Below are 22,954 nucleotides of genomic sequence, written 5' to 3' on the forward strand. Positions count from 1 at the left end.
TAAACTCACTTTCATGAACATTGTTGTATTTTGTCAAATGCTTTTTCTGTTATCTCTTGAGATGGTCATATGGTTTTTATCCTTCCTCTTGTTAATGTGATGTATCATATCGATTTGTGAATACTGAACCAACCTTGCGTTTCTGGAATAAATCCCACTTGATTGTGGTGAAGCACTTAACATATTGTTGAGTTTGCTTTGCTAACGTTTATTTATTTATGTTCATCAGGGATATTGGCCTTGTAGTTGTCTTGTTTTTGTTGTGTTCGTTTGTTTATTTTTTGGTAGCGTTTTTTTTTTTTTTTTTTAAGATTTTATTTATTTATTTGACAGAGAGAGACAGCCAGCGAGAGAGGGAACACAAGCAGGGGGAGTGGGAGAGGAAGAAGCAGGCTCATAGCGGAGGAGCCTGATGTGGGGCTCGATCCCGTAACGCCAGGATCACACCCTGAGCCGAAGGCAGACGCTTAACCACTGTGCCACCCAGGCGCCCCATTTTGGTAGCGTTTTTGTCTGGTTTTGGTCTCATGGTAATGCTGGCCTCAAAGAATGAATTTGTAAGTTTTTTTCCCCTCTTCTATTTTTTGGGATAGTTTAATAAGAATAGATATTAATTCATTTTAAATGTTTGGTAGAATTCACCTGTGAAGCTTCTGGTCCTGAACTTTTGTTAATTTGGAGCTTTTTGGTTCCTGATTCAGTTTTGTTACTAGTATCTTGTCTGTTCAGATTTTCTATTTCTTCCTGAATCAGTTTGGGAAGATTGTATTTTTCTAGGAATTTATCTAGGTTGTTTAATTTGTTGGCATGTAACTTTTCATAGTATTCTCTTACCATTCTTTGTATTTCTGTGATGGCATTCGTTCTTTTCTGATTTTGAGTGTTCTTTTTCTCTCGATGAGTCTGCCTAAATGTTTCTCAATTTGGTTTATCTTTTCAAAGAATCAGCTCTTGATTTTATTGATCTTTTCTACATTTTTGGTCTCTTTCCTATTTCCTTTCTTCTAACTGGGCTTTGTTTTTCTCTTTCTAGTTCCTTTAGGTATAAGGTAAGATTAAGATTTTTGTTTCTTGAGATATCCCTATATGAATGTAAACTTGCCTCTTAGAATGCAGCTTTTGCCATGTCTCAGAGATTTTAGACCATTGTGTTTTCATTTTCATTTGTCTCCATGTATTTATTTTGTATTTCCTCTGGGATTTGTTGATCCATTGGTTATTTAGTAGCTTGCGATTTAGCCTTCATGTGTTTGGTTTTTTTTCTTTTTTTTTTCCTTTTTTCCTGGTAATTGATTTCTAGTTTCATACTGTTGTGGTTGGAAAAGATACTTGATATTATTTGTTTTTTTCAATGTATGGAGACCTGGCTTTGTGGCCTAATATATGATCCATCTTGGAGAATGTTCTATGTGTACTTGAAAAGAAAGTGGCGGGATTGCCTGGGTGTGGCTGTGCAACAAGGTAAGCTCAGGATCCTCCTCCTGTGCCATCTTCTCTAGCGGCCCTGTTGCTTTCTGATGAGCTTACCATCTACAGAATATTCCATCTCGTTCAGTGTTACTGAAGGTGAAGGCTGTCTTGTGGGTTTTCTGTCTGGATGATCTAATCTAAACGGAATATTAAGGTCCCCAAGTAGTCTATTTCTCCCTTAGGTCTATTAATATTTGCTTTATATATTTAGGTGCTTCTATGCTGGTACATAAATATTTAAAAATGTTCTCTCCTCTTGCTGGATTGACCCCTTTGTGTAATGCCCTACTTGTCTCTTATTACAGTCTTTGTTTTAAAACCTATTTTGGCCAAGTATCGCTCTCCCAGCTTTCTTTTGGTTTCCATTTGCATGGAATATCTACAATTAGTTTTTATAGGCAGTGTATTGATGGGTCTTGTTTTGTTGTTGGTAGTGGTGCTGTTTAATCCAGCCACTCTTTTGGAGAATTTAGTATTTATATTTAAAGTAATTAGGGTTGTATACTTAACAGCTATTTTTTTAATTGTTTTCTGGCTGTTTGGTAGTTTCTCTGTCCCTTTGGCTCTTGTCCTTTGTGATTTGATGACTTTGGTATGCTTAGATTCCTTCCTCTTCTTTTGTATAACAACTTATATCTACAAAGTGTATTGTAAGTTAATAAGCTTGAGTGCATTCAAAAGCTCTACATTTTTACTCTCTCGCCTCCATTTTGTTTTTCATGTCACATTGTACATCTTTTTATTTTTTTGTACCTTGTGTAACCCTTAACTAAGTATGGTAGTTATTTTATGACCTATCTCTTTTAGCCTTTATACTAGCTTTATAAGTAATTTACTACCTCTCCTATATATTTACCAGTGAGATTTACAGCTTGTATATGTTTTGTCACTAATTAACACCCTTTCTTTACAGCCTCTCCTTTTGTTTAACATTGACATTTTAATTATAATAATGTGTCTCTTCGGGGTCACTTTATTTGGAACTTTCTGGGCTTCCCGGATATCACTTTCCTTCCCCAGGTTAGGGAAGTTTTTGGACATTATTTTTCAAGAAAGTTTTCTGTCCCTGTCTTGTCCTTTTGGGTCTCCTATAGTCACTAGATGTGGTCTCTTAGGTCCGTTAAACTACCTACACTTCTCATTTTTCTTTTGGCTGCATTAAGGGGGTAAGTTTCCTTTCTTCTGCTGAGCTCTTCTGGTGTTATTTTCTGTTCGATTACTGCATGCTTCAGCTCTGTGACTTCTACTTCATAGAATGTTTATCCATTCTTCTCCCAGTTTGGGGAGCATCTTCATGACCATTATAACTCTGAGGTAAATTACTTCGGTCTATTTCTGTAAGGTTCTTTCTGAAGTGTTATCTTGGTCTTTCATTTGGAATGTATTCCTGTTTTGTTTGCTTCACTCTTCTTTGTGTTTCTACAAGCAGCCTATTTTCATTTGAATAGTTCCCAGTCGTCGAGGATGAGACAGGTCAGTGTCCCCAGGGGGAGGATCTCAGCACCTAGATTCAGTGGAAGCCAGATCTGGAGGCACCAGCTTTAAAGAATGGACATATATATAGTCCTGTGGGACCACAAGTGTTAAGATCCACTTGCCCCAGAATAGGTGATCTGGATGTGTCCCCTGGGCATCAGTCACAAAAATCAGGGCTCCCTTTGTGCTTTAATTATCTAACCCCCCCCCCCCCGTCACCACTCCTTAGCCCTACAGAGTTAGGCTTAAAATAAATCCTCAGCCATGTCACTAAGTAAAAATGCAAACTGTAGAACAGCATATAGGATGTTTTACCACTGACAAATCTGTGTGCACACATTTTATTTTTCCATGGGCACATATGTAAATGTTTAGAAACAGGCCTACCAAACTGGTAAGAGGAGTGCTAACCTTTAAGGGGGACCTAGTCAGGGGGCATTTTCACCTTAATTTTTAAAATTCACTTAAAGGATGAAAGTTTATTGAGGTTGAACTAGCAGATGACTGTAAAAGTTCCTAAAATGGCAATGGGTAGAAAATGTAGGGACTATGAATGGGCAATGCCTGGTGGCAGGTTTCTTACAAATCAAACTGTGCCTCTCACGCATAGACACACGTCCTGTCCACAGACCTTAATCAATCTTACCAGAGCATCTGTCTACAGTGTTCAAAACAGAAAATCCATCCTTTTAAACGTGTAGCTATAGAACCAAAATGATTTAAAATTGTACGTTTTAAAGTTTTTCTTTACCTCCCACTTGGAAGTTTTAGGTTGCTCAATTCTTTACTGTTTCTCCATAACCCCAAGCCACCACTCCTAAGGGGCAGGAAGGCGCAAACCACAGCAATGCCTGCAAACACACAGCTCTGCAGGTACTTAGGGAGTGAGGGATGCTGGAGCCCTCGGCTGTGCAGGCAAGCACACAAGCTGAAGCCATTCACATCCGGGTCCAGCTTTAGAGGACGTGTTATTTATCTTCACACACAAACAAAACCACTGTTTTTGTGGTTTACTGGCTGGCTGCTTTGGCATATATACTAGCAAGGATTTGACAGAATGGAGCCAGAATTTAGGTTCAAATCCCAGCTCCTCTATTTCCCGGGAGTGTGACCTTGGGTAAGTTCCTAACCTATCTTGCCCTTCATGCTCCCCATCTGTGAAATGGGGACCTCCCTTGTAGGGTTGAACTGGTACGCTACAGCCCTCTGTAGAGGGGCCTACAGGTAAGCACTTAAATGACGGTAGCTATTATTCAAATTGAATAAGGTTCCACCTTTAAGAATGGAAAGGCTTATTCAAGATAACCTCCTTTGAGGACTGAGCGGTAAGTCCCACGTGTTCTACGTGCTCCTTTCCGTGGCTTCACGGTATGTGAATCAATGGAGGCCGTGTGATGCTAAGTAGGCAGATGGCCGTCTAGTCTGAGGGCAGAGCTTGTTTCCTGGAATAAGGCTCTCCTGGGTACACGGTCCACATCAGGCCACCCCCCTCACTAAGATGTAGGGAACCTTGAAACCTCAGACAAATCATGGCCCCTTCAGTAGGGATCTTATTCTCATGGGGATTAGTTCTTCAGGGAATCCTAGGACTTAATACCCCCCTGGGTGAGAGCGATCATTATAGTAGCATTCTCCATGGCAGGAGATAGCTACAGCAATAAGAAGCAAAGAAAAAAATTTTTTTAAGTGAACTTTGATTTTAATAGCTCTTTGCAACAATTGGTCTAAAACAATGGAGCTCTCTGGGGAACAAGTCCTCTTCCTTACAGATGTTGGCGCGGGAGGGGTAGGTGCTCAATGAAACAACCCGAAGTACTTGCCTGGCCCCACCAAGAACCTGGGCTGGGAGAGGAGAAAGCAGGCGCGCGCCTCCAGCCCTCAGCAGGGCACCGAGCTCCTGGGGTCTGTGTTGCAGGCATCATGTACCGCAAGTCGTGCGCGTCGTCGGCAGCCTGCCTCATCGCCTCGGCCGGGTACCAGTCCTTCTGCTCCCCTGGGAAACTGAACTCCGTGTGCATCAGCTGCTGCAACACCCCTCTTTGCAACGGGCCCCGGCCCAAGAAACGGAGCAGCTCTGCCTTGGCCCTGCGGCCAGGGCTCCCCGCCACCGTCCTGCTCCTGCAGTTAGCGCTCCTCCTGGCTCACTGCTGAAGGTGAGGGGATGCTCCCCCCTCCTGCATCGTTCTTTGGGCCCCACGCTCCCTCTGCTCCCCAAGCTTCTCCTGGGTGTCCTGTTGTTCTGGGTGGGGAGGGGCGTGTGTTCTCTTTCAGTTCTTCGCCCGCGAAAAGAGCTCGGTGTAAAACTTTTTTTTGTAAGCTCTGAATAAATTCAGTCTGAATTTTCGGTGTGTACTTGAAGGAAGGGCAGGGGCGAGCGACAGTGTGCCCCCACCTCTCCCCGGGAGTCAAGGTCCGGCTGCCAGAATCCGCCCTTAGAAGGTACTTCCGTGAGTATCCATTTTTCCCAGGCCCCGAGCTGCCACTCTCGGCCCTCCCAGGGGCCCAGTCTGGGTCAGGATAACGTCGCTTTCGTAGGGGGGCTGGGGGTGGGCCGCCGGGTAGCCCTCGAGGCTTCCATCCTCGACCTTCACACTTCCTGCTCCTGCAAACCATTCCCTGCGGCAGAAGGGGGTGGTTTCACCTCCGAGCTGGCCTCTGGGGACTCGAGACTCCGTTGCTGGGGCGGAGACTCAGGCTTGGCCTCGCTCTGGAAAGTGCTCAGGAAAACCTTGTGAGTTCTTGCGGAGGAACCGGAACGCGAAGCCACGAAGAGGAGGGGGCGGCGCGCCGAGCGGGCGCTGGCGGCCGTGGAGGTGGCGTGGGCGCGCAGGTGCCTGCTGTGGTTGGCGTGGGGCAGCGTCAGGCGGCAGCGGAGCACCTGGCCGAACACCCTGCGGAACTGCTGCGAGGACACGTTGTACAGCAGCGGGTTGACGACGGAGCTCAGGTAGAAGAAGGTGTCGGAGAAGGGCAGGAGGATCATGTAGGCCCGGAAGTAGGTTTTGGTCCAGTCGTGCTTGGGTTTGGCCGCCGCCATAATCCTCCGCACCTGGTTAGGCATCCAGCAGACAGCCAAGGTCACGACGATCAGCCCTGAGCAGGCGAGAGGACAGACAGACAGGAGCAGCATGAGCGCAGTAATGCAAGAAACAAAATACTGAGCGCCCCAGTCCTGTGCTTACTGGCCAGGAAATGGTGCCAATTTTTCAACGTTGTGCTTGACCGCTTTGCTGGCCACCAGCGGAAAGGAATTTCACAGTGTTTCAAGGCCGGGGGAGTTGACTGTGTTAAAGACCATTCAATGCTTTAGACCATTGTTTGTACCTGTTGATAGCTCTTAATTAAAAAAAAAAAAAAAGTTTTCATTGTTGGGTATCCAGAAAGCAGATTATGGAGTCTAGTAATCTGGTTTTGTCTTTTTAAGGCAATAGATGTACACACTCTGTAAAATCAGGTGAAACAATATTTGTATTTTAATGTCCACATAAAGACCCAGTGATATTTTCAAGACAAATGGAAACGGTGTCCCTTGTCACAAAGAAGCATATTTAGTCACGCTGATGATTGTGCATTCAATTTCAAGGGACACAAAATCGGGAAGAGCTTGTCACGAAGAATGTTTTTGGAACATGTATTTACTAGGTGGGTACACCTATAATTCTAATGCCTGTTTCTGCAACAGCACGTCTGTTCTTTTTCAAATATTTTTAGTTGTACCATCTCTTCCACATGCATGAGGGAAAAAGACAGTTATCCTCAAATACTGGAAAATACAAAACTTCAAGTTTGGCCAGTAGCACGCTCATCGGCTTTGCGGGACTGAGCTGCAGCCTCCAAAACGATCAGGCCCCACAGGGACCCCACTCTGACCCATAAGCAGAACTTAAGTTGACTGTTTGCATGGCCCTGTATTTGTATTTCAACTAACACACTCATCTCTGTTTCTCAGACCTCTGACAGAGAAAACACTTATCGACAGTGACCAAAAAATAAACAAAACACATCCCCAAAAAGGAAAATCAGGAATCTACACAGCATTTGCTTTCTCTGCTCTGGAGCCAAGACCCCAGAATGTAAGGTCCCGTGTGGAGAGCTGGTATCTTAATGCTGTGTTTTGAATTTTTAGAAATGCTTCCTCCCTCTTCTGAATCTGATTATCATAATAAGGAGGATTCATTCACATTTCGAACCTTTGTTCTTTCTAGGAAACCACACAGAAGCGAAGGTTGGCAATAATCCCTTCTGCCTCTGAGCCATGGTAAACATTTCGTTAATAAATGCTCCAGGAAACGCAGCCATGTTTGCGCCTCCGGGGTTGGCCCTCTCACTCGCACTCACCTGAGCATGACTTACCTGGTGGCCATGTGGCCCTAGGTATGTTCTCTACCACTGCAATAACCCAGTTCCCTCAACAAACCCAACCGTCAGCAAAGGTGGCCCTGAAAGCTCTGCTCCCCTGATAATTTCCAAGGGTTCCTCTTGTCAAACCTTAGCCCAAGCTTAAAACACAAACCAGTTTGCTTACTTCTTTCCTTTGAGTTTGCTGCCCTGATAACACTCAGTGGATCTAAAAATAAAATGAGCAAAGTAACATAGATCTGATGAAAAGGCCAAAAAAAAAAAAAATCACCTTAAGACTATCGTCTGAATCACCTAGTTAAAGCTGCTGGATGGAAACAAAAATCAACATTTTTCTATGTTAAAAAAAAAAAACACCTTGCAGAGGAAATCAGGAGCCTTTTTCCCACTGTTTCCAGAAGCACGGACACTTCCAGCCATGTGTGCTGTTCCTAGTGGGTCTGTAAGTGATTTCTCCTCGTTTGTTTCAGAAGCAGTTCTGACTGACAGGCTCATCTCATTAACTGAAAGAACTAGGAAGCTTCTCATACCAAGAGAAGCTACATGTCTTCATCGAGGCTTAAGTTCTTTTCCCTGCTCTGCCACTGCATTTCAGACAAGTACAACCGTCTTCATCTGAAGACTTAGTTCCCAGAACATGGAAATCGAGCACAGGGCTTCAGATGTGCGCTCTGCCACACTGTGAAGGTTGTACTTCAGGCAGAAAGGATCTAGGAAGGCGAGAGAACCCACTTGTACTTACTGGGGTTGAACATAGTACAGCTTTGCAAGCCCCTGGATGAAAAGCAGTGAGAAAAGGGGGTGGGTTTGGGGGGCAAGTTACAAAGCTGTTGTGCTTTTGTCCCAGCTTTGGCCCTGTTCTGCTGAGCTCCTGTTTGCATGTCCCTTCTTGTTACCTTCAACCCCTTTGCTAGTATCCATTGCCCTCGACTGACCTTCCCATCAAAAGAAGCAGTTCGCTAAAAAGCAAGACCACGTATCTTAGGGATGAGGCACGGGACAGGAGCAATTGAAAAGTTGTGGCCTGATTTGCAGTTTTAGCCAGGAGAAAATTTCTGCTCTGAAATCCAAGCGAGCTAGAGTCAATAAGCGGGAGGTGCCTTGTTCTGAACAAGTTGCCAAAAATAGAGAACCAGACCCAAGATTTTCCAGCGGTAAGGAAAGGGGAAATCTTGGCTTTCTGGGTATACAGTAGCAAGGTAGGATAGTAAATACGAACTTGGAGAACGAGAGAGACAAGGAGCCGAGTTAGAAATCCACAAGGATTAAATAAAGATGAGGCATCAGAGGGGCGCCCGGGTGTCTCAGTCAGTTAAGCTCAGGTCATGATCCTGGGGTTCTGGGATCGAGCCCCAAGTCGGGCTCCCTGCTCAGAAGGTTGTCTGCATCTTCCTCTCCCTCTGCCCCTCCCCCTGCTCCTGCTGCTAGAATCTTAAAAAACAAAAACCAAAAAACAAAACGATTAGTCATCAGAAAAATCTTGACATCTAACCAAGAATACTGTAAGGTATTGAGCCTTCCCTGTGTCAGGCTCTGTGCTGAGCACTCTGTGCTGCCTTCCTACGCATTTGTCATTTCTGACAATAACCCGGTGAGATCAAAGCTGTTACGATCTTCATTTTACAGAGGAGGAAGTTGTGTCTCAGGTTAGTTGCCCACATCCTGCAAACGAGGACACCTGCTTGCCAGACTCCAAAATCCTTTATACATTTATTATTTTTTCTGAAGGACACCTGATTGTTTCTCGTTTCCTTCTGTTTGAAAAATACAGGAAACACACGTAAACATGAGCCATAATTGCACCCTATGAAATGGATATAAAGCAGCACTGACCACTAGAAATAGAAGCTACCCAGGCGGCTTTACACTTAAAATTCTGAATAGTCACATTCCAAAAGTAGAAAAGCAAGGTGTCCATTTTAATGTTTTGTAACTGAATCGACCCCAATATTATTTCACATGCAATGTCAACACGCAATTAACCTAAAAGTGAGAGCTCTAACATTCTTTATTTTCAGACTTTGAGACCCAGTGTGGCTTTTTTTCTTACAATACGTTTCAGTCGGTCACCAGCCACACCTGGCTAGAGTGTCGCACACGTGCAAGTACCCCTCCCCACAGAAGGACTCTTTATTGTCTCCTCCTCCCATTCTCCCACCTGCCCCCTTCCTAGCCACATACCTGGAGAGTCCTGTCAAAGCAACGAATCCCCACCCCACCTGTGTTTTTCTTCCTAAGATTCTGATGCGATTATCATATGGCTTCGCTCATATGCGGAATATAAGGAATAGAGCAGAGGACCACAGGAGAAGGGAGGGAAAGCTGAGTGGAAAGCAATCCGAGAGGGAGACAACCCATGAGAGACTCTGGACTCCGGGAAACACGCTGAGGGTTCCAGAGGGGAGGGGCGTGGGGGGATGGGATGACTGGGTGATGGGTAGTAAGGAGGGCATGTGTTGGGATGAGCACAGGGTGTTGTACGCAACTGATGAATCACTGAACACCGCATCAAAAACTATGTACTATACAGTGGCTAACTGAACATAATAAAAAAATAAAAATTAAATTAAAAAAAAAAAAAAGATTCTGATGCAGCCAAGCGGACCCTGATCACCTGAGTGTGCCTTCTCAGCCCAGGGTAGAGCAGGTCTAGCCAGTCTTTTCCCACGAAAAACCTTCCATGTGAGGGGACTGCCAGTTCGCTACAGCCGAAATAATTCTCAAGGCCCAAAATGGTAGTTTGCATGTCTCATTCTAAACCGTGCCTCGTCATTTTGGAATAACAGACCGTGCCAAATACCCGGCAGGGCCGTTGGAATATACTTCCCCCACCGCAACTAGAGGTGGGGAAAGATGGCTGCTGGCTTTCCTCCTGTGCTTTGAAACATAATTCTGTTCGAGGAAAATGGAGCATTAGGCATACAAGCACTTACCATCGCCGGATGCGAAGTGTGCATCCGTGGGCCATGCAATAGAGGCTGGCCTCTGGTGGGAAGCTGGGGGGAACCACACCAGCCCCCTTGTACAATCTGTCCTTTTACAACAATGGGTAATTGGTCATTTTTACATTTGAAACATAAATTGCATTATTTTAGATGACACTGAGAATAACTATCATGTCCAAAGGTAACTTTATTGGGCTGTTTGCAACTGTCCCAGCTCCCATCCTAGATACTCTAGCTGAGACAAATGTCTAAAATCTTATTCAGGCCTTAACAGAGTATACGAAAGATTTGACTAAATTTATGTTTGGCTGCAATCAGTTTGGACTTACATCTGGAAAAATCTATAATGCTTTGGTCTGTATGGTACAATGTGTAGCCCACAGTTAAATAACTTTACAGTGAACTTGAATGAAGATCACTGAACTGAACCCCGTCCTGTTAAGAAGGTAAACTGTTTTAACTACATTATTGATAGATTTGTGTTATACTCCAGACAGCCTCGTGCTCTGGGTTAAGAAATACCTTCAGAGCTTATCTGTTTTTCCACATAAAGTACTACACTAAAATGACAGGTGCCATTAGGCGATGACACAGATTTATTCCCGGCGGAGTAATGTTGTTTAAAAAACAGAAGTAATACCGATGTCCAGCAACATCTCACACTAAAGCCTGGCATTTCAACAGCAGCTGAGCCAGCCTGCCTGGCTTTATCTGTGGAAGACGTGAAGCTATGCTACTTGGGACATGGCGACATTCGTGCGTCTGACTCTGGGCTCTCTTTCCTCCCCTCTAGCCTTTCAAGTGAAGGTAGCTCTTCATGGGCTCCCCAGAATTCATCTTAGAGTCCTCAGAGAACGGCAGAGCGGGTCTCCCTTTGGAGACCAGGCGCAGAACCCCGTTGTCTTACACATGAGGGAATGGAGGCTAAGTGATTGACCCAAGATCTCCAACGTCAGGGGGGGCAGGACTCCCTGTACCTTGCCTTACTGCTCAGAACATGGGATTCGACCCTAGATCGACAAGCGAGCCCATCACGCTAGTCAAGTGTAGTTTTCTGTGCTCCAGCTTTAGGCTCAAATGCTGACCAGCCACACCGCATGGAATGCAGGGCGAGGCAGGTCAGTCTCAGATCCCAGCTCAGGTCAGCACACCTGTCCTGTACAGTCTGGATTCAGTTTCAGAACCAGACTCCTGAAAAAGACAGGCACACAGCGAAGTCCTGGGGCACATGCTCCTTCCCCACCAAAGGAAGGTGAAATACAGCCACGGGAGCTGGAGCATGTTTGGAAAACAAGGTATGAATCCAGGTCATGACCCGGTGACCCAGCTGATAAGGACTCCATCTATCCATCAGTCTGTCCAGATAACACAAGGACCTGCTGGAAAGTAATACTTAGTCTGTACTAAGCCGAAAAGATCTGGAAATTCCATCTGTCTCCAGCAAAGGTAGTTTGTGTGATTTAAAGGAATCCCAAAGATTTGCTTTTCCGCCGGGTGTTGGGAATGCCATTTCACTGACTCATTGAAGCCTCGGGGCAACAGGGGGATGGTGACAATGATTTATATTTTCTGTGCTTCGCATAGCTTTTCTATCCTCTTCCTGCCCAGAGGGTCAAGTTCTCTCTAACCCGACCTCAGTGAGTAGTAGCTATCTCCCCTTCCACTCCCGTCCCCCCGACCTGTCCTAGGCACTAATGATAAAAAGCTGAGGAGGACGAGGCAGAAACAGCCTGGTGACTGCTAACAAAGGGCCATTAGAGCCATCTGGCCACAGTTTTATGGCAGCCAAGAGCGGGTTGACCCTCCCATCAGGGGTGAACACTCAGAAAATTAAAGAAGAGCGAGAGTTCGCCTGGAAAAGGGCACCCAGGCAAAGACACAGCATGAGCAGGGGATGGGGCAATCCAACAGCAGCTCACTCTACGAGCTGCCAGCCTCTGTATGGCCTGGGCCAGAACCAGAACGCAGGGTGGGTGGAGACAGTGGGAAATGAGGCCCATCAGATACCACTCCATCAGGTTTTGTGGACAATAAATTACCCAGCATATAGTAGGCTGAGGAGCAGCTGCTTGTCGAGTGACATTTAAATAGCAATTGTCAGTGGAAAGTAAGCATATGGTTAGTTGAATGAAAAGCCAGGAAAAGACAAATACATCCAATAGAAGGTTTTAGCACTTTCTCAATTTCTATCTGTGTTTGCCAATCTGCTTCTGGCAGCCAGTTGAGACACTGATCTCCCTGACTTTGTCCCATCCAAGGAGCCCAAATCAGCACTAACTTTGGCTTGGTCTCTAATCTCTGAGACAGTGGTTCTCAAAGCAGGGTTCCTGGAACAGCGGCACCAGCACCTCTTGGGAACTTGTTAGAAATACCCATCTTAGGCTCCAACCCAGACCTACTGAGTCAGAGACACTGGCAGCAGAGCCCAGCAGTCTGGAATTAACAAGCCCACCCATTGATTCTGATGCTTACTCAAATTTGAGAACTAGTCTAAGACAAGCACAAGTTGAGGGGGAGCCTGGGTCATCAGGCATTTGTGGCCCTGTCACTGTCACATTGGTCACATTTTGAAGTGTCCCATTTTCCTGAGTGTCTGCAGACTGAGCCGACAGTAACTGAGAACCCCTCCCTCATTCCTGAGCACCACCCTTGCCTTGGTCCTCTGTCCTCCCTTTCTTCTCTCTCTGCTCTTTCTTCCTTTCTCCCCAGCATCTCTTCCCAAAGTCACCAGAAAAGGCCATAGACAGCCTTTGCTTACACTGCCCCCACACACACCTTCTCCCTCTCTGTGACTTTCTTGGCTGCCTTTGAGAAGGTGACTGAGTCAGGAGCAGGCAAGCTCCTTACAGCTAACGGGTGGCTTCCTGGAAGGGTGGTCACCACGCACTGCTAGCTTTGCCCAAGGAAAGCTGAAAGGCTTTGGAAGCAACGCAGATGGGATGTGAGGGACCCAGGTGTTAGCCGAGCACTGGACACACCCCCATTGAGATCCCACTCCACGTTCTGTGTTCTGACCCTGCCAGGACGTACCTGGATACCTTGAAGTCACTTTTCTAGTAACCCATGGGCTTAGTGACTTTGATATAAACCCATCTGCCTTCTCGCCCTCTTTGCTATTGAGAAATGTTTAGGAGAAGACGGAAGAGCAGGGGGAATTTGTTCTCAGAGCAGGGCACAGGCCACAACTTTAAAATGATGTGAAGGCCACACATGGCTGCCTCTGTCCACGAAGACGGATGGTTTGATGTCCCGTCCTTGCCCCAGCTATTTGATGGAGCCTAGGAAAGGACTCTGCCCCCGGGGTGGCTCCATCCACCGTGTTGAGGCCAGAGACCCCGATTCCAAAACGGCCAGCAATTTGCTAAGCGTTACATCCATCTCGTGCTGCTCTACAAGCTTTGGGACAAGACGACCGACTATAAATCGCTACAATTGCGAATGTATATTTCTAAAACAAGCCCTCCTGTCTGGGAGCTGTAGGACGGTCACGTGCACTCAAAGTAAGCAGCATTTAGGGTCAGCGCTATGGTTTGGTGCCTCTGTTCCTTTACGCATGCATGCTAAGTGATCGACTGCAATCCATTGAATAAATATTTTTCTATGTGGATCTCAACTGTATGCAGCTGTGTGGCTTTCTATGCAAATACTCTATTCTGAATGCACGGATAGTTAGGTCCCCCTGTGTGGTGCGGCTACAAAAGCCCAAAGCTGTTCCTTGCTGGCAAGAAACATGTCCTCCCTCGAAACACCCAGCACAGGTAGCAAGGGCCATGATGCCCTCTAAGCCTGCCAGGGGAAGCCGCTGACTGTGGGATGGCCAGGCCCCGGTCCAGGGGACCAACTCATGCCACCCCCCCCCCCACCGGCCATGCCATGTACAAACACTCATCCCTTTTTATGGCTGAAAGCCTGCTATTTTAATGGAGTTTAGTTTCTTGCAAATGGTAGAGAATCAAAGCCTCAGAACACCAGCACTGAAAAAAAACCCAGAAGAGCTGAGTCTACTGGTAAACCAGGAGACTCCCCAGAGAAGTGGGATGAGGAGCCCAAATTCACACAGCCCAAGAGTCTAAACACAGGGCCTCCCAGTCTGGTGGAGTCTGCACTGGGCATGAGCTCCCCTCAGAACCCAGGGAAACCACGCAAATCTTGGGTGAAGCCACACTCAGCCAAGTGCTCAGCAGAGGCGTCCTGGGCATTCTGGGAGTGTGCAGACAAGCAGATGTGCCTGCAGATACCCCCAGCCCGACTCTCTCTTTCCGAGGTCCCTGCCTGCACCACCTCTGTGCAGCAAGACAGAGACCTGGGGGAACCGATGCTGAATGCCTATGACTGAGGCAGGTCAAGCCCAGGTGGCGTGAGTACTCCTCAGTCTGTCCTCCCGAACTCCCAAGATTCTGCACATGCCTGGACCCAGACCACATCTTTCTCCCCTCCGTCCTTCCTTCTCTTTGGTCCCTTCCTCCCACCCCCGCTCCCCAACTGCCCATGCTTTGTCCAGCTCTTATTCTACAAGTTTCTGCTGTCACTGCCTCCAGGAAGCCTTCCTGACTCCACAAGGCTATATATCAAGTTTCCTACTACAAGTTCACTAGCACCTTTTACTCCTGTCCCTGTCATCGTAATACTGCAGCATCAACTAGACCATAAATTCCACGGGAGCAAGATGTTCCATATTCACTGCTGCATCCTCGGCATGGATTCAGTATCCATTACATACTCATTGTTCTGTCAACACTTGTGGGAGGTAGGGAGGCTGCTGGAGTTTCCAGGTGACGGCTGAGCAAGAGGGCATTTAAAACTTGAATTCATCTAGGCATCAGGGTGGCTCAGTTGGTTGTTTGCCTTCAGCTTAGGTTATGGTACCAGGACCCTGAGATTGAGCCCCTCAGCAGCGGCGGCAGGCTCTCTGCTTATCCCTCTCCCTCTGCCTGCTGCTCCCCTGCTTGTGCACACTTGCACTCTCTGTTAAATAAATTTTAGGGGCGCCTAGGTGGCTCAGTCGTTAAGCGTCTGCCTTGGGCTCAGGGCGTGATTCCAGAGTCCTGGGATCGAGCCCCACATCAGGCTCCTCTGCTGGGAGCCTGCTTCTTCCTCTCCCACTCCCCCGGCTTGTGTTCTCTCTCTCGCTGGCTGTCTCTCTGTCACATACATACATACATACATACATACATGCAATCTTTAAAACTTGAATTCCTCTAATGTACATAGAATCAATCTGAAGCTAGCTTCCCTGTCTAGAGGGTTCCATACTAACCCTCCTGACATGGAGCCTAGCACCTGCATGATTTCCACCCCTTATCCTGAGGGGAGGGGAAAGGGATAGCAGGAATTTCAAGAAAGAATCACCCTTTCTTTCAAGCAAGACAAGAACCCCTGATCCCAAGAAAGAGGTCCAGAGAGGGGTTGAAAAGTCTGGATTCTGACGAGTGCCTTCAGGGGACTACAGTTTTAGCGTCCCACCCTGCTGTGCTACTAGCCCACCCCCGGATTATGGACACTAAAACCATGTTTCTTACCCTGTTTCTCTGCAAGATGGCCTGATGGACAGAAGCAGCATACAGTGAGGGTCAGCAGGTAAAACAGGATATGTAAGAGCCACATTTACCAGAGAGACAAGCTGGAGGACAGTCATTTGGCCCCGAGTAATGTGATAAATCATGCCCCCATGAAGATGCCACAAGAGTTTGTCAGAGAAGCTGCAGGCCAAGACTCAAAGCATAAGGGTTGAGGTCAGCAGCCAAAGTGGTGACTTAGAGATGAAGAGGAAGCACCTAGAAGAGCATTTGGTGAAGGGGGGGTGCTATTTCTAGGTTACCTTCTGGGTGACCCCAGGAGAACGCAATCCTGCAATTATAATCCCCAGTTTCCATCTGGGCACAACTTGGTCATAGAGGTAGAGGATGTGGTGAGAAAACATGAGGGAGGCCAGATTACCTCCCCTCCTGCTCTACGCCCACAGGTGTTCTGACAGCATATCTCCTGGCCCCTCTGCCTTTGCCTCCATCTGACCTAGGCAACTCCACCCACCAAGGGATGCTCAGCTTTACTCTTCCAAGCTTATCTACAAAATGGACCTAACAAGAGCTTCTCGGGGGCGCCTGGGTGGCACAGCAGTTAAGCGTCTGCCTTCGGCTCAGGGCGTGATCCCGGCGTTCTGGGATCAAGCCCCACGTCAGGCTCCTCCGCTATGAGCCTGCTTCTTCCTCTCCCACTCCCCCTGCTTGTGTTCCCTCTCTCGCTGGCTGTCTCTATCTCTGTCAAATAAATAAATAAAATCTTTAAAAATAAAAAATAAAAAAAAAAAAGAGCTTCTCGGATGATGAAACGTGGTAATAAAGTGCTCAGTACAGTGCTTGCTGCCAGCCAAGGGCTCTTTGTAGTTACGACCTTTAGTACCTTCATCATCACCTCCACCACCATCACCTCCACCCCACCACCCTGACACCACCATCACCATCACCTCCTCTACCACCATCACCATCACCCCCTCTACCACCATCACCATCACCTTCTCTACCACCATCACCATCACCCCCACCCCATCACCCTCTCTGTCACCAGTTCCACCATCATCACCATCTCCATCACCTCCTCTATTGCCACCCATCCTCACTGCCACCAACATAGCTCCCAGAGGTCAGAGATCCAAAGGAAGGCTGACTAGCACCACCAGAAATCAGATGCCTTCTAATCCTAAACTCACAAACAAAGCCCAGAATGATTCTGTGAGGTTAGCAGGGTTACCCTGCTCACCGTTAGCAGAGAGATGACCAGGACTTAAGTCTCCTCATTTCCAGGTCAGAGTTCTTTCCACTACCTGGGTTTAGAGCTTCTGCTACTCTGCTCGAAGGCTCTGAACTCTTTGTCCCTTCCCCAATACACACGTAGAGGTACTTAGGGTTTCAAGAAGAGAAGCAAGGAGTAGAGCCTGTAATAAAATAAACAACTGATGGAAGGCGGATTGCAAGGAAGCCAAATTCCAGAACGACGAGGAGGAATGTCGCTCCCCCCACACAGTTCCTCTCCAGGAGGAATGACAAGAGGCAGGGAGGCTCCACGACTAACAGATCATCTGGTCACTTAGGCTAAGACTCTTTGCTTCCTTCCTCCATCCTCTCCTCCACCCTCCAGCACACATCCCCACCCACACCCAGTGCCCCAAGGCCATGTAACCTCGGGCTGAGCTCCACTACAGTGGAGGGGGTGAGCCCTAGGATTTGTCATCAGACTCACCTGGGTTTAAATGTCAGCCTTAAAGTGGCTAAAATAATGTACCTGCCTCATGGAGTGACTGTGAGAGAAGCTCACGGACATACACGCACGTGGAGGACTGAGCACAGGAGCGGTGCGTGGATGGCAGCTCAGACTGCTTATTACCCCATCCCATCAGCCGCTCCAGGCTGGAGCTAATACCAGCTGCAATTAACGTAATGCCTGTATATTTCAGACACTCTCCTGGACACTGAACCTACACGTGCTTGTTTAAACCTTACAGTAAGCCCCACAAGATGGCCACGACTTGACTTTGGTGCTGTTATACAGACAAGAAAGCTGAGGTATGGCTAGGTTACATCTCCCGCCCAGACTCCCACTGGCCAAGACACGCCAGAAGTGAGACCCAGGCAGCCTGGTCCGGAGTTGGTGCTCTTGACCACACTGCCCCGCCAGGCTGCCCTTGGTGGCGGAGCCCCTCAGGGGGATCAGAGATCAAATGCGTTCTAAGTCCCAAATTCAAATGGAGGTATTTCAATTCAAATGGTCACAAATTCAGAAATAAACTCGTTTCTATGGGTGTCTCAGAATCTTAGCTGGCAAAAAGTAAACACCTCCCCCAACCCATCTCTCTTGTAAGGCAAGGTATCATCCTGAAAGGGCCTTTTTACCTTTAAGGTGAACACAATGAAGTTTCCTGTTATGAAGAGAAAAGCTTAGTGGAATTTAAAGAAACCAACTAGCTTTGAATAGGAGTCTGGCAGGTGAGACTAGAGAAGGTCTGTTTTTGATTACATTAATGTTATGGGCCGCAAGCACCTCCGCCCCATCCCCACTCCTAGGCACACAAAAAGTTCTCGAGAAGGATAATTTCCTACAAAAATTCATTTAAATGCGGAGTTAAAGACTACTCTCACCCATCAGAGCTGGCTCTTCCCCTCCTCAAAAATACAATCTAAAATTTGCTTTCAAAGTAAATTAGAAAATAAGTTCAGCTTCCCATTATCGGCTCCTATCATGTAAGTTAGCAATGAAATTCAGGGAACAATCTACAGCAAAATGCCAGGACAGGAGGTAAAAAAAAAAAAAAAAAAGGAATCAGCTGATGGGAGAGATACCAAAAGAGGTTCAGGAAGGAGCCAGGCTCATCCCGTGTTCTATTTAGAGCTGAGGGTTCTCAGCTGAAATCAGTACAGCTCTTGGGGAAGTTGAGGAGATGGTATCAGGCGTCTACGATAGGGTTTTGTATCAGAATGATCAGATAAGGATGCCTTCCTGTTAATGATTTGAAAATGAAATTACTGTTGCATGACAGGATAAGAATAAGTCCCTCCTGGTAGATTTTTTTTTCTTTTCACAGGGCCAAAAACACTTTGAGGAAATAGCCTTGCGGACTGGGGGACATGAAGCATGAGCTCTCCCATCCGAGAGGAGCCGCATCTAAGATGCACATTATACACCCTAAATCCAGTGCAGCCCAACAATGACGACACCCTGCTGTCATGTTTAAAGTTCGTCCTTACCTGTTTTCTCACTTGTCTGCTCCGCCTGACCACCCAATGGCAGAGCATCTCCAGGCCCTGTCCCCAGCTCTCTCCCACCTTCTCACTCCCTCTCCCTGGGCACCTCGTCCACGCCTCTGCTCTGAAATACCATCTCTAAGGATAGGCAATCCCAAGCCAATGCTGCCAGCCTCGGGAGACATCCACAGCCAGATCCCTCCAGCCAAATGCCGACTCAACACCAGGGCTTGAAGAGCTGAGCTGCACCTATAATGGGACATGGCCAAACTGACTTAATGACCAGCCAGCCATCCAAACCCGGCCTTCCTCCACGGCTCCCAACCTCAATCCACTCTAGTACCACTCACTGAGTTTTTCCAGCTGGAAGCATGCAAGGCACCCTGTTCTACTTCCTCCTCCTCATTCCCATACTCGATAAATTCCTAAGCCTGTCAGTTATACCTCCACGATCTGTCCCCTTCTCCCCATCCCACTGTGAGACCCCTAGCAGGGGCTGCCATTTTCTCATGCCTAGACTAGCCCCCTAACTGGTCCTGTTCAAAATCACTCCTGCCCAAGACACTCCCCACACAAGCCCCTCTTGCCACTCAGATTGTGGTCCATGGCATCCCCTGAAGGCTTACTAAGAATGCAGACTAGCAGGCCCCAGCACAGACGTGCTGATCAGAATCTGCATCCTGACGTCATCCTGACGGGTGACGTGTGGCCTGTGCTCTAGCGTGCAAGTTTCATAGCATCACTTAGCATCCCAATCTTTCCCCACTTTTCTGCTGCCTGTCCTCTGAGCCTTTTTACCTCTCCCCTGCTGAACCCCATGCCTTTCCAAATTTCTAAGACATACCAGGTCTTTGCCTAAGATGGACTCCAGAAAACTCCCATCTACCCAAGTATTCCCTCCTCTGGGAAGGGCTCCCTGTTCAAAGAAAAGGAATCGCTCCTGACCTTGTCCCTGCTTCCTTGACAGTGAGACCACACTCATGATACATTTCCATGCCTGGCCTACTGTGATCACTCGGAGAGCAAAGGCCACACATACCCCAGCCATCGACTCATGCCCAGCATAGCACGGGAAACCCTCAACACGTGTTCACTGAAAGTAGGGAAGGATTTAATCCCATTACAATATGTGCCAAGCTCCCAGCCTGAATTTCTGACTAAACTGGAAGCCTACTGCACTGATTTTACACACACACTCACACTCACACACACACACACACACACACACACACCCCACTTTATTGCTTAGGGTAATGGTACTTAGAAAAACAATTTTGAAATTACAGGAGAAAACTCAGATGCCACCTTTTCCAACCCGAGAAGATACACTTAGAATAGGCTGGCTTCAGGTTGTTCTAGAACCTGGAGAGACCAGGCAGAAAGGCAGTGAGACAGCCTCATTCTTCCCCCGGAAGACCAGCTTCTGGTGCTGGGTGGATAAGGAACAAGACTCTTTCTGCTCTCTTGCCAGTGCCCTGCTTGGGGCCACGTTAGAATGGGCAGGTCTTTCAGGCCTTAAGGGGCAAGGAGTCTATGGGCATCCTGAGCGGAGTCTGAGAGAGGAGGAAGAAAGATGCAGGAGACCAAACAGCCCCGAACACACACAAGCCCAACCCAGGAAAGGCAGGCTGGAATGCAGGAGGGGGCAGAGGCTCTGGGCATGGGCTCTGGAACGCCTCTGAGAATAAGCAAGCACTTCCCAGGGCAAGGCTCTACTCATGCTCAGAAACCCAAAGTCTAACTCCAGAGGCTCCTTAGGATGTGTCTGCCCAGGCCAGGGCCAGCACAGCCAGGCACCCCTCTTCAGCCTCCTCGCAGACTGGTCACACCTGGCTTTGCAGAGCCTTACACATTTGTGCAACCCCGCCATACTAGAGATGAGGACGGGGAGTCCAGAGCAAGCAACAGACTCACCCTAGGTCATCGGGCTGGCTAGCTGCTGCGAAAGGAACAGGACCTAAGCCAGACCCCTTTCTTCTTTCCTGCAGCCAAGGCCCTGTCTTTTAACTCTGACATGTAGGACCCTCACATCTCTAGGCACTGAAGCCCCAGTCTCCTGTGCTTCTGACCAACTGGCTATAGATTGGTGGTTCCAAAGACCCCCACCCTTGGGTTCAATTAATCTGCTAGGGCAGCTAACCAAACTCAGAGAAACTTTTCACTTACTCGATTGCCAGCTGATTATAAAAAGATGTGACTCAGGAACAGCCAGATAGAAGAGATGCGGAGGGCAAGGTGGGGGGAAAAGACATGGACCCTCCATGTTCTCTCTGGGGCACCACTCTCCCTACATTTCCATGTGTTCACCAACCTGGAGGTTCTCTAAACCCCACCCTTTCGGGATTTTATGCAGGCTTCATTACATAGGCATGATTGGCTAAATTATTGATCACTGGTGATTGATTCAATCTGCAGCAGCCTCTTGCTCCTTCCTTCCCCCTTCCCAGAGGTGAGGGTGGGACAGCAGCTCCAAGCCTCTAATCACAAAGTTGGGTCTACTACGGGCAACCAGCCCCCATCCAGAGGTGCTTTCCAAATTCACCTCATAAACATGACAAAAGATACCTTGATTGCTCTCCTCACTTGATAAATTCCAAAGACCACATATATTTCTTATAAATCACAGCATCACAGATGGTAAAGTACATATCAGTTTTTGTGTCTGCCTAGAATTATTCTTCCCTCCTTCCAGTAAGAGAACCCTGATAGTCCTTTGGGGAACAACTATCCCTGACTCCATCCCTGAAGTTCAGGCTCGGAGCGGACTCCGCTCTCCACCCCAGAGGTAGAGAGACAAGGCAAGAGTGGACCATCAGTCACAGTAGCTGGTTCAGCGATGAGCAGGGGACCCAGATCAGGCCAACCGGAGCCCGCCTTAGGACATTTGCTGGAACCGCTCGGAAAGAAATGCTCCGCTAGAGTTGCTAAGCCGGAACAACGTAAGCCTGGAAGCATGTGGCATGACCGCCCTAACGTGGGAGAGCCTTCCCTGAAATGGGTGCCAAGGCAAAGGGACGCAAAGTGGAGATAACCGCAAGAGAGAGAGGCGCGGGTTTCTGACACTATTTGAGCCTGGATTCCGCCAGGCCTGAAACGAGGGTGTACCCCTGGACGTTTCAATGACGTAGACTAATCAAAATTACACACACGCACGCACGCACGCACACACACACACACACAATTTTGCTTAAGCCACTTTAGATATAGTTTCCTCTTATTTCCAACCATGACAATCCCAATTATATAAATGTCTTTAATTTAGTGAACTACAGAGATTCTGCAACCTCCTAAGCCCTCGGGTATAATCTAAACCCTCCCCTCTTACAAGCAAACATTTTCTTCTGCCCATTTGAACGAAAAGGGAGAGTGAGAGACAGCAGTGGCTGCTCTCCACCCCTCACCACTGGGACTTTATCTACTTGAAGCCTGATTTCTCGCTTTTTTCTTTAGTGACTAAAGCAACCCAATCCTTTCCTTTCAAAGGAAATCTATACTTATTTACTTGTTTCTTGCTACAAAAACTTTCTCTTGAATATCTCTTCTTCTTCCCTCATGCAAGATATTTTTGGATGTAGAACTTAGAGTTGGAAAGTATATCATTTGCATGTTTGATCAACAAGAAAAGAGAGAGTAAATGGTAAACCTGACACCATCAGTGTCTGAGTCTCTCACTTCCAGGTCTGTGCCCTCCCTCTATCCCCTAATATTTCAACAGATGTCAATTCCTTGCAAGGACCTTGCACGCAAAGGTATTTATGGGCTGATTTAAATATTGAGACTTAAACAAAATGCCCTTGAAGAAAGAGCACTGCAACCTGTGTTCTAGTCCCAGCTCTGTACCTAACCAGCTGTGTGACCTTGGGAACGTCATTTAATCACTCCAGATTTGTTTCTTCATTAATAAAATCAGAGGGTGGACTAAAAGGATCGTAAAATGTCACAAGTTTAATGACCCTAAAGCAGATTGTG

General features: G+C 47.3%; 2 protein-coding genes across 3 annotated transcripts in view; one reads left to right on the plus strand and one right to left on the minus strand.

Annotated features, from left to right (window-relative positions):
- The window catches only part of LYPD1 (LY6/PLAUR domain containing 1), a 40,579-nt gene extending 35,067 nt beyond the window's left edge, over nucleotides 1-5,512 (plus strand). Inside the window, exons 3-4 of one of the 2 annotated variants that reach the window (XM_040645584.1) lie at nucleotides 4,862-5,099; nucleotides 5,306-5,512. In XM_040645584.1, the coding sequence (XP_040501518.1) occupies nucleotides 4,862-5,097 (236 nt within the window). In that variant the 3' untranslated portion in view covers nucleotides 5,098-5,099; nucleotides 5,306-5,512. Of the gene's footprint in view, nucleotides 1-4,861; nucleotides 5,286-5,305 lie in introns of those variants that run through there. The other variant, XM_040645574.1, reaches the window with a different exon arrangement.
- A 13-nt stretch (nucleotides 5,513-5,525) lies between these two features.
- The window catches only part of GPR39 (G protein-coupled receptor 39), a 191,980-nt gene continuing 174,551 nt past the window's right edge, over nucleotides 5,526-22,954 (minus strand). Inside the window, exon 2 of the mRNA XM_040645563.1 lies at nucleotides 5,526-6,039. Coding sequence (XP_040501497.1) covers nucleotides 5,534-6,039 — 506 coding nt within the window. The 3' untranslated portion in view covers nucleotides 5,526-5,533. The remainder of the gene's footprint in view (nucleotides 6,040-22,954) is intronic.

Source organism: Ursus maritimus, unplaced genomic scaffold, assembly GCF_017311325.1.
Source record: "Ursus maritimus isolate PB19 unplaced genomic scaffold, ASM1731132v1 scaffold_1, whole genome shotgun sequence".
NCBI lineage: Eukaryota > Metazoa > Chordata > Mammalia > Carnivora > Ursidae > Ursus > Ursus maritimus.